Genomic DNA, 12,534 nt, shown 5'->3' with positions numbered 1-12,534 from the left:
CTTTCACAAGGAGGAGGGAGTTAATGACGGGGACATTGAGTAAAGATATTAAGAAAAGACTCGTAAAAACACTGATATGGTGCGTAGCTATGTACGGCGTGGAAACATGGTCTTTGAAGCAGGAGGATATATGTAGATTGGAGGCTTTTGAAATGTGGGTGTGGAGAAGGTGAAATGGGCAGAGAAGAAAACGAATGAGGAAGTACTTGGTATGGTGGGCGAAGAGAGGAGTTTGTTGGGAGAAATCCTATGGAGGCAGGAAAAGTGGATTAAGGGGGTATTGACCGGCAAAGGGATGTTGAAGACTGTGATAGAAATGTGGGTGTGGAGAAGAATGGAGAAGGTGAAATGGACTGAGAAGGAAACAAATGAGGAAGTATTTGGTATGGTGGGCGAGGGCAGGGGTTTGTTGGGAGAAATCCTAAGGAGGCAGGAAAAATGGATGAAGGGCATATTGATTGGTAGTGGGATGTTGAAGACTGTAATAGAGGGGAGAATGTTAGGCAAACGAGGAAAGGGAAGGAACAGGGTAGGGATGTTGGATGGAATGAAGGGAGGAAGAAAGTGCTCAGAGATGAAGAGGGACCTGATGTAGAGTAGGATACTGGATTTTGTATTTTGTTAGGAGTAATAAAATATTTATTTGGTACTTGTGTCCATCCAAAACCTACCTTAACTGGTAGATAACTTAATAGTAATAATTATGTTTTCCAATTTCTGTGGTTATTCTTTTTAAGAACTTAATTTTCAAACATCTTGCACCCCAGAGGAGGAGCTTGACCCCAGTCATTCCAACTTTTGGTCCACTGAGTTGCTCAGGGAATCAAGGTGAACTACGCAAAATGAAATAGCAATTCAATTGGGGGGGGGGGGGGGGGGGGTTTGTTAATGAAAATTTCAGAGGGTCAGCAAACTCTGGGATCACCCCAGACTGCGCAGCTCCAACCATGTCACTGGTTGAATGTAGTATGCAGACACCATTGCGGGAGGAAATGGAATCACAAAGTAAATGGAACTCCCATAAAGAGTGATGTATAAATCATATCATATGTAATAGGCAGTTGAATGATTTCATATTTTCTCTTCTTTCTTGCAAACCTGGGACTAACATCAAAAGTTCAAAGTGTGTTACCATGTTTTGAAATCTTTTAGTTAGTAGTGTGTTATTTATCATTGGGTATGGTGAATGGCACACACCCAAGACAACAAATTTCCAGAGGTGGAAAATTTATTTTTATTAGGAATGTTCTTTAGTATGGGTGTTGAAGTACTTTCATAGCCAGAACTCTACTTTGTGTGCCTGAGTCCATTTCAAAACTGAATGTGAATGATTTATCTTCATTTTAGTTGCTAAATACCACTTTGGGAATGAAACTTTTTATGAGTGAAGATGAGCTTGGATGGGTCTGGGCCACAGATTTCCTGCCATTTTACTTTTGGTAATTGCTTCTCCAAGTTGATACTGAAGGGATTCCTGGCGATGGCCACTGTATAGTCAGGATGGTGTACTGGTTCTGTTGCCTCACTTCCACTCTGTCCAAATGCACTTGCAAGTTTGTCTCCATCTTCACTGCTTGCAGGACCACCTGTGGAGGACAAAAGAGTGGTCACATTCGATCCCATGGTCAACGGCATAACAATTTTTAGCTGAAACATTGTTTGGATTTGGGATGATTCCCTTGAAGCACTTTATGATGTAATATATGAATAATTATTTTGAGGTTTTCTATTTTATGTGTGTGAACTCAAGTGAATTAAAATTTTGAAGGTGGTGACTATAGGTTTGAGATTTTAAAAGTTTTCTGTGGATGGAATGAAAGGAGCTTGTGATATCAGCTGGCAAAAGAGAGCATTAGGGTTGTTGAGCATGTCATTACAGATTCTCTGAATGTCCTCGTATGATGTGGCTGAGTGCTAACATGCATGTGTAGTTATGGCGGTACTGGGGCAAGGTAAGGTCTGAGCCCTCTGTTTACCTCGGCAGAAGCTTCAAAGGATTTCTCTGACTAGTGGTTTGGGGATGAAACTTTTTATGCATGTCATATGTTTACATACATATCGGCAGCCTGGCCAGTCCAAAGGGGGGAATTTTTAGGGAATTAATTAATATTTGAATTACTTAATTCAAGGAAAATGCTTATTGGGTTGCGGCTACCCTATATGGTAAATGAGAGAACCCTATCTCACATTTTCCCATTCCAAGACATTTCTCTTGAACTCCACTTCGGACTGTCAATGATGTTCTTAGTACAATGATGGTATATATATATATATATATATATATATATATATATATATATATATATATATATATATATATATATAATTTGAAAGATGCCTCTATCTCCTTGATAATTTTTGCCCAATTGTTATGTCGTTCTCCCAAACCTAATGAGGACTTTCATGGAATACTTAATGTTTCATCCAAACCTCATTTGGTCATCTCAGATAAATGAAGAATAATGATTTCTCAGTCAAGGCTATTGTGGTTCTTTGTGGAAATCTGATGAATTTCTTGAAGGGTGCAGTCAATTGGGGAAACGGAAAAATTCTTTAATTACTCAATTTCCTAAAAAACTGGGGAAGAGTGACAAATTAAAGAGTTGGGAATGTGATATGGGGATGGGTTTCACCGATGAGAACTACGTTTCTTGTAGCTTGAGATCAGTTCATTCTTGCCTTGGACCAGGGTACGTGCAAACCCATTGTCAAAATTGAAAATGGTGGGGGCAATTTCGGTGATACCAGTTGAGCGCAAAGCAATGAGGGTTGATCCACAAAATATACTTAATCACATTTCAGGCTCCCTGGAAGAAGAGCGGGAAAAAATGCGTCGTTTTTTCGGGAATAAGTCTGGAATGGGAATCCAAAAATTTAATGGTCACTCTGTTTAACTTTTGCTGTTAACTGTGGTTAGCGTTGTATTTTAACTTGTGACAACTTCTCGATTACTAGCTAATTGATCACTCGGGTGTTTTTGTTCTTAAATCCATACACATATTGAAATGTTATCAAATATATACGCATGATCGAAAATGCGTTGGGTATTATCCATCAAAGGTTTCTTCCGCAAGACGTGTCGTGACGTTTCTTATTGCTCGTGGCGCTTTGCCTAGATTTTCTACGGCCATAACCGTCTGCTGGTCTTCTACACACTGAGCGAATTTAAATCGCTAAAATGAAGTCGTTCCACCACATCTCCGGAACATATAGTATACATTTCACCTGAGGAATTCCTATCTTTCCACGAGTATTTTCCATGCTTCCCTTCAGCTTTAATATTTCCTACGGCTCACGGTTATGATTCATGTGAAAACTTGGGTTGCATTTTGAACTTCTTAGAAGAGACGTCCATAAATTTGAAATAACTGCCCGTCGTCGGCTATACGTTTACAGGGAGGGAGAGCATCAACCGACGTTTTTCCACGGCGTTGGTCTAGGAAGAAAAAAATAAACGGTGAAAGGCGTAGCGGGCTTTCTTTTCTGGTCAGAACGAGGTGGGAAAATCCTACTCCTGCATCCTTCATTGAAGTTTCGATAAAAGAAGTCGTCGGTGTTTTGTAGGATTGATTTCGGCCAATAGGAACGACTGGAGAATGCGCAAAAAGAAATCGATAATCCTATATGTGATCCTCTGCTGGTGTATCATAAGCCCATTAGGGTGTCTAGACAGGCGAAAAAATGCTCCTAATTCCGAAATTCGATATTTACAAAGAAGAGGTGAAATTGGTATAATAGCACGTTTTATTACATTTGCCTTTTAATAAATAATCGAAAAAGAAATTTTCACGTTACATTGGTGTGTGTTTGAACATACACACACATACCCCAGGGACATTTTTGTACTGTAATATTAGTTAATTCACTTCTCTTCAGTTTAAATATTTTTAATGGAAAAACGCCCCAATGACCTACCACTCTTTGGTTGTTTGTTTTATATCAGAATTGTAGGGCTGAGGCCATTAGCCATTTTTTGAAAAACGAATCTAATTATTTAGTAGTTATCCACCAACTTCTTCAACAGTCTTCCCGATATATTATTGCAGTTCGAAAGGTTATAGGAATCGTAATCTTCAGTACTTCGTATCAACTCGAGTCCCGGTTGACTCAATTCGCGAGTATCTATTCTCCATTTTTGTTTCTTCTCATCCAAAAAACCTTTCCTCTCAATTTAAAGCCCTTTAAATGTGCCGCTTCCAGCTTTTAGACATGCCCTCGTACTCTCTCCTCCCGCAGCGTGTTCCCGCTACGCACGCTAGATAGCGTCACCGTGCCCACCGAGTGGGCATGGGGGAGCTGCGGGCAGTGAAAGCCGGCGTCTGCCTCTGCTACCTGCTCTCCGCCCCCCACCCAAGCCGGCGGCGGCGGCCTCCTTCCCGAACGGTGAACTTGACCAGCAAGCAGGGAGCATGAGTTTGTTTTCCCACCCCTGTCTCTCACGCCCTTCGACCGCTGCAATTCTCCCACTCACTAACTCTGGCCTGAGACTCAATCACCTTGGAGACGTAATTCCACTTTATTTCATTGAATTGGGCCTTGATGAGATTGATCTCTTCTATTTTCGAGCAATGTGGGCTTTTGTCTAGTCGAAATCATCGAAGAATTTTAGCGATGCCAGTTATCTATTACATGGCATGTTTAGTGCGTGTCGTTATGTTTTTTCATATATATATTTTTCATATATCCTGCAAGCCAACGCTAGGATGTGTGGCAGGGGGTGAATACGCACGAGAATAATTTTCCCCGAACATGACCCTACCGCGGTCGGACAATGTTATCATGATCCTCTATCGTTCCTGGAATAAATGACACCTTAAATCTCTCTGTTCTACACTTAATCTCTCTAATTTTATCAACATGATCTATCCTACCGTAGTACGATGGGGGTAGTACTGCATTTTCAACATCACTGTTAAAAAGACGTTCTTCCAATTTATGCAAGAGCTTCAATCTGTAATTTAACCTTCGCTCCGTGAGTGATTCCCAGCCTTGCTGATCTACCTGTAATATTTTTGATACGCTACTAAGTTTGTCACCTCAATGTTTTACAAATCTAGCTCCTCTACGCTGCACGCGATCCAATTTGGCGGCAATGAATCCCACTTCGTGAGGATCCCATATATTTGCAGCATATTCTAAATTAGGCCTAACCAACGACAGATAACTTCTCTCTTTGACCCTTTCATCACATTTACCTAGTACTCTTCTAATAAATCCTAATCTTTTGTTAGCTTGTCCGCATATTCCCCGTACGTGTTTCACCCAGGAGAGATCGTGAGTGGAGGGTAGGCATTTAATTGAGTCTACACGATCCATTTCGGTGTTCCCAATGCAGTAGGCGTTCAGGTGGGAATTGCTCTTTCTCCAAAATTTATGACTTCGCACTTTTTAAATTTTGATTCTGATTGCCAAGTGTCGCACCACCGTTGCATAGCATTAAGGTCATCTGACAATGCAGCTGTGTCCTCAGTGTCACGGATATCACGGTAAGCCACAGCATCATCGGCAAATAAACGTATCTAACTAGTGACTACGGAGTCAATGTCGTTTGTGTAAAGTAGGAATAAAAGAGGTCCGATGAAACTTCCCTGGGGAACACCCGAAGTAACTTCTACTGCATTTGAGCCAACTCTCTCTATCTCAAATTTTTGTACCCGACCATTCAAAAAGTCTTTAATCTAATCCCGGCTATTTTTATCTATGCTATACTTATGCTTCTAGCTGTGCGAGTAGTTTACTTTGAGGTACTTTGTCGAAGGCTTTCTTAAAATCTAGGAAAATCGCGTCCACTGGAACATCGCTCTCTCCCGAAATAAGAATATCATTAACAAAAAGTGTGTCTCGCAGGATCTACCTTTTCGGAAACCGTACTGATTTTCCATTAATATGTTCTAATTATCGAGATGTCTCGCGATCGAACTAGCAAACCATATGTTCCATAACCTTGCCCGAAATTGATGTGAGGGAAATTATCATTATTGGCTCGTATTTTCATCAAGATACTAAGTAATTACTACGTAATTTGCGAAGGCCCATTCGTCTCTGTGTTAGCACAATTGTAAATTTATTTAGGCTTTAGATAGACAAATCGCGCACACAAGGAAAATCCAGTGTTTTAACTACCTTATTTTTCCATTAATTTTATGAATATATGGGCATGAAACTTTCAATCTTCTGCCTATTTTTAATTTTGATTATCGCAAGCCAAAATAATCTGTATTATTTCTTTCGAAAATCGCCTTCATCACATTTTCTCTTTGATCCCAATAGGAAGCCATTCTGTCCAATGAAAGAAATCTCTTTATTTAAAATCTTAAATCGTCAATAAACTCAATGCATTTTTTATTATTGCGTTTTCTCTCGGAAATAACCTTTTTTATACTTCAATTCCCATGCAGTCATTATTTCAATGACATTCGGTGCCACTCTACAGTGCATTGCCTAGGTCATTTATCCCTGTTCAATGTTTCTTGGAATTGAATTGATGCCGTGACGCGGGGCTTTGGGATTGACTCCGACTCTGGTAACAATGCCCCTTGAAAAAAATTCCTGTCTTCACTTGTGGTTGTATGGAGAAAATTTCGCTGGTTGGATGATGACAGTCGGATGGGGTGGAATGATGTGCATTTAGTACGGCATTTCCACCTGCTTCACCTCCTTTGATTCTTACTTCCTCGTACTGAATAGGACGTAGAACTTCATTTGCGAAGTTCTGTGGTGCCAGAGCCATCATTACCCTGTCTTTAATTGTTTCGTCCTTGTCTCAGCTTTGGCTTTCGGCTGAGTTAATGCTGTTTCATATGAATCTACAATGTCCACGGCTTTGATTGCTGTTTGCTCTCGTCCAAGCAGCGTTTCGTTCGTTCCTAATGCAGTAGGAGAGGTATGCCCAACACTTACCATGGAACGATTCCACCTTTTTCATTCGAGAATTCTTTGTTCCATTCCGCGACGTTGCGCGCTCGTGATTTTGTGAAATCACGTCATGTTCTAGTGGCAAAAAAATATGAAGCCGTTTCCCTCTCTTCCTGTTACCGAATTGTCTCTCGCGCAATGGATCGCTGTCTCTCGCGAATCCGAGAGAGTGACAAGTACCTCGTTCAATGCACTAGACAGTGACCACCAAGATTTTGCGAAAGAGTTGCGGGGTGAATGGTCACTTCAGTCGAGCATCCATTTTTTTTCTTCGAACGCCGAGGTTTAAAGCTGGCGGCCACCAAAGAACGAAGGGCCATGAGTCGCGATTTCATTTCTCAGCTGTATGAATAAAAACCCGCGAGATAACTTTAATCTCCCTTTGATTTTGGCAGATTCCATATTTGTGAAACGTTGAAGGTCAAGAGATTTTGGATGCCAGCTCAAGTGATTGATGGTTCATTTACTCATGCTGATAATCTTTATTGAAAAGAGTGGGAGGCATAAAGAATGGAGAGGAATCGGGAGACTTACTTTGTATGTATAGTCCGGTGCCCTGACTCTTGGTATTACAGTGCTGAGGGATGGGTTATTTTTTTATGTTTGAGTTAGCTTAATGGGGGTATATTGCTGTCAATGATGATTTCTTGACCTAACGTTACACATAGTTTTATTGTGTGCAAAAACTTTTGCTATATTTCTATCTTTGCTGACGACTATCGAAATCAACTATTTCAAATAGTGCTATTAATCATACAAATAAAAAGCAATTTGGACACCGCCATCTTGTCATGCTGAAAATAAATGAATGACATGGTTGCAGAGGGTAATGCATGTATCACGCCAATTGCTCGTACTAATTTCAGACACCTGCATCTTGCCCTCCTAGAATGCCTATTTTAATGTTGATGTATCTACATGCTGCGAGTTTCTGCTTCTCCCTACATTCGTAGTTGTAAATGGACAAGTATGTATTCATATCCAGCTTGCATAATGGTTCATTGATTGCACTTTCGATCTTGCTCATGTGGCATTTGGGTTAGTCTATTTGAAATGTTTTCCCTTTTGATTTTTAGTATTTGTTCTTTATTTTTGAGGAATATATAGTATTTATGCTTCATGCAATTATGTTGAACATCAACCTATTTTGAAGAAATAATATAATACCTAGAATAATTAAATTTTTTGAACTCATCATCGTTAAGTCACCCCAGTAAATGTTGCCACAATGTGTTGCTAAATTTACGATTGCTATAAATATAGCATGTCGTAATACGTCTTTCCTTATATTTACTTCCTTGCATGGTAAACTTTCAAGTTTTAATGCAACAATTTCAGAGCGTAAAAATCATTCGCCTTGACTGGGACTCGAACCCAGATCCCTCAATATCCGGTCGAGTGCTTTAGCCACTTAAGCTACCGAGGCGTCCTCTTAAACTCTGAAATTTTGGGGCTTTTAAAGGAACTAGATGTTATGACGAAATACCGTACATACAATGTCACATGCATTCGTAGTCGTGCGCGAGGCGCCACTGTCCACGAGGTTAAAAGCCAACTTTAAACACGTATGGTGTTTTCCCTTTGACAAATTCCAAAGAAACTGCGGGAGATGCCGCAACAGTAACTTTTAACGGAGTCATCCGCTAATGTGCATTTTAATGCAACAATTTCAGAGCGTAAAAATCATTCGCCTTGACTGGGACTCGAACCCAGATCCCTCAATATCCGGTCGAGTGCTTTAGCCACTTAAGCTACCGAGGCGTCCTCTTAAACTCTGAAATTTTGGGGCTTTTAAAGGAACTAGATGTTATGACGAAATACCGTACATACAATGTCACATGCATTCGTAGTCGTGCGCGAGGCGCCACTGTCCACGAGGTTAAAAGCCAACTTTAAACACGTATGGTGTTTTCCCTTTGACAAATTCCAAAGAAACTGCGGGAGATGCCGCAACAGTAACTTTTAACGGAGTCATCCGCTAATGTGCATTTTAATGCAACAATTTCAGAGCGTAAAAATCATTCGCCTTGACTGGGACTCGAACCCAGATCCCTCAATATCCGGTCGAGTGCTTTAGCCACTTAAGCTACCGAGGCGTCCTCTTAAACTCTGAAATTTTGGGGCTTTTAAAGGAACTAGATGTTATGACGAAATACCGTACATACAATGTCACATGCATTCGTAGTCGTGCGCGAGGCGCCACTGTCCACGAGGTTAAAAGCCAACTTTAAACACGTATGGTGTTTTCCCTTTGACAAATTCCAAAGAAACTGCGGGAGATGCCGCAACAGTAACTTTTAACGGAGTCATCCGCTAATGTGCATTTTAATGCAACAATTTCAGAGCGTAAAAATCATTCGCCTTGACTGGGACTCGAACCCAGATCCCTCAATATCCGGTCGAGTGCTTTAGCCACTTAAGCTACCGAGGCGTCCTCTTAAACTCTGAAATTTTGGGGCTTTTAAAGGAACTAGATGTTATGACGAAATACCGTACATACAATGTCACATGCATTCGTAGTCGTGCGCGAGGCGCCACTGTCCACGAGGTTAAAAGCCAACTTTAAACACGTATGGTGTTTTCCCTTTGACAAATTCCAAAGAAACTGCGGGAGATGCCGCAACAGTAACTTTTAACGGAGTCATCCGCTAATGTGCATTTTAATGCAACAATTTCAGAGCGTAAAAATCATTCGCCTTGACTGGGACTCGAACCCAGATCCCTCAATATCCGGTCGAGTGCTTTAGCCACTTAAGCTACCGAGGCGTCCTCTTAAACTCTGAAATTTTGGGGCTTTTAAAGGAACTAGATGTTATGACGAAATACCGTACATACAATGTCACATGCATTCGTAGTCGTGCGCGAGGCGCCACTGTCCACGAGGTTAAAAGCCAACTTTAAACACGTATGGTGTTTTCCCTTTGACAAATTCCAAAGAAACTGCGGGAGATGCCGCAACAGTAACTTTTAACGGAGTCATCCGCTAATGTGCATTTTAATGCAACAATTTCAGAGCGTAAAAATCATTCGCCTTGACTGGGACTCGAACCCAGATCCCTCAATATCCGGTCGAGTGCTTTAGCCACTTAAGCTACCGAGGCGTCCTCTTAAACTCTGAAATTTTGGGGCTTTTAAAGGAACTAGATGTTATGACGAAATACCGTACATACAATGTCACATGCATTCGTAGTCGTGCGCGAGGCGCCACTGTCCACGAGGTTAAAAGCCAACTTTAAACACGTATGGTGTTTTCCCTTTGACAAATTCCAAAGAAACTGCGGGAGATGCCGCAACAGTAACTTTTAACGGAGTCATCCGCTAATGTGCATTTTAATGCAACAATTTCAGAGCGTAAAAATCATTCGCCTTGACTGGGACTCGAACCCAGATCCCTCAATATCCGGTCGAGTGCTTTAGCCACTTAAGCTACCGAGGCGTCCTCTTAAACTCTGAAATTTTGGGGCTTTTAAAGGAACTAGATGTTATGACGAAATACCGTACATACAATGTCACATGCATTCGTAGTCGTGCGCGAGGCGCCACTGTCCACGAGGTTAAAAGCCAACTTTAAACACGTATGGTGTTTTCCCTTTGACAAATTCCAAAGAAACTGCGGGAGATGCCGCAACAGTAACTTTTAACGGAGTCATCCGCTAATGTGCATTTTAATGCAACAATTTCAGAGCGTAAAAATCATTCGCCTTGACTGGGACTCGAACCCAGATCCCTCAATATCCGGTCGAGTGCTTTAGCCACTTAAGCTACCGAGGCGTCCTCTTAAACTCTGAAATTTTGGGGCTTTTAAAGGAACTAGATGTTATGAAGCCCCAAAATTTCAGAGTTTAAGAGGACGCCTCGGTAGCTTAAGTGGCTAAAGCACTCGACCGGATATTGAGGGATCTGGGTTCGAGTCCCAGTCAAGGCGAATGATTTTTACGCTCTGAAATTGTTGCATTAAAATGCACATTAGCGGATGACTCCGTTAAAAGTTACTGTTGCGGCATCTCCCGCAGTTTCTTTGGAATTTGTCAAAGGGAAAACACCATACGTGTTTAAAGTTGGCTTTTAACCTCGTGGACAGTGGCGCCTCGCGCACGACTACGAATGCATGTGACATTGTATGTACGGTATTTCGTCATAACATCTAGTTCCTTTAAAAGCCCCAAAATTTCAGAGTTTAAGAGGACGCCTCGGTAGCTTAAGTGGCTAAAGCACTCGACCGGATATTGAGGGATCTGGGTTCGAGTCCCAGTCAAGGCGAATGATTTTTACGCTCTGAAATTGTTGCATTAAAATGCACATTAGCGGATGACTCCGTTAAAAGTTACTGTTGCGGCATCTCCCGCAGTTTCTTTGGAATTTGTCAAAGGGAAAACACCATACGTGTTTAAAGTTGGCTTTTAACCTCGTGGACAGTGGCGCCTCGCGCACGACTACGAATGCATGTGACATTGTATGTACGGTATTTCGTCATAACATCTAGTTCCTTTAAAAGCCCCAAAATTTCAGAGTTTAAGAGGACGCCTCGGTAGCTTAAGTGGCTAAAGCACTCGACCGGATATTGAGGGATCTGGGTTCGAGTCCCAGTCAAGGCGAATGATTTTTACGCTCTGAAATTGTTGCATTAAAATGCACATTAGCGGATGACTCCGTTAAAAGTTACTGTTGCGGCATCTCCCGCAGTTTCTTTGGAATTTGTCAAAGGGAAAACACCATACGTGTTTAAAGTTGGCTTTTAACCTCGTGGACAGTGGCGCCTCGCGCACGACTACGAATGCATGTGACATTGTATGTACGGTATTTCGTCATAACATCTAGTTCCTTTAAAAGCCCCAAAATTTCAGAGTTTAAGAGGACGCCTCGGTAGCTTAAGTGGCTAAAGCACTCGACCGGATATTGAGGGATCTGGGTTCGAGTCCCAGTCAAGGCGAATGATTTTTACGCTCTGAAATTGTTGCATTAAAATGCACATTAGCGGATGACTCCGTTAAAAGTTACTGTTGCGGCATCTCCCGCAGTTTCTTTGGAATTTGTCAAAGGGAAAACACCATACGTGTTTAAAGTTGGCTTTTAACCTCGTGGACAGTGGCGCCTCGCGCACGACTACGAATGCATGTGACATTGTATGTACGGTATTTCGTCATAACATCTAGTTCCTTTAAAAGCCCCAAAATTTCAGAGTTTAAGAGGACGCCTCGGTAGCTTAAGTGGCTAAAGCACTCGACCGGATATTGAGGGATCTGGGTTCGAGTCCCAGTCAAGGCGAATGATTTTTACGCTCTGAAATTGTTGCATTAAAATGCACATTAGCGGATGACTCCGTTAAAAGTTACTGTTGCGGCATCTCCCGCAGTTTCTTTGGAATTTGTCAAAGGGAAAACACCATACGTGTTTAAAGTTGGCTTTTAACCTCGTGGACAGTGGCGCCTCGCGCACGACTACGAATGCATGTGACATTGTATGTACGGTATTTCGTCATAACATCTAGTTCCTTTAAAAGCCCCAAAATTTCAGAGTTTAAGAGGACGCCTCGGTAGCTTAAGTGGCTAAAGCACTCGACCGGATATTGAGGGATCTGGGTTCGAGTCCCAGTCAAGGCGAATGATTTTTACGCTCTGA

General features: G+C 41.6%; 1 protein-coding gene across 1 annotated transcript in view; it reads right to left on the bottom strand.

The window, feature by feature from the left end:
* LOC139694813 (uncharacterized) overlaps positions 1-12,534 on the bottom strand; it is a 175,103-nt gene that overhangs the window by 5,348 nt on the left and 157,221 nt on the right. Inside the window, exon 2 of the mRNA XM_071593331.1 lies at positions 1,435-1,586. Coding sequence (XP_071449432.1) covers positions 1,435-1,586 — 152 coding nt within the window. The remainder of the gene's footprint in view (positions 1-1,434; positions 1,587-12,534) is intronic.

This window comes from Hetaerina americana, unplaced genomic scaffold (assembly GCF_022747635.1).
Source record: "Hetaerina americana unplaced genomic scaffold, ioHetAmer1.1.p SCAF_56, whole genome shotgun sequence".
NCBI classification, from domain to species: Eukaryota; Metazoa; Arthropoda; class Insecta; order Odonata; family Calopterygidae; genus Hetaerina; species Hetaerina americana.
This window is presented reverse-complemented; position numbering and strand designations above follow the sequence as displayed.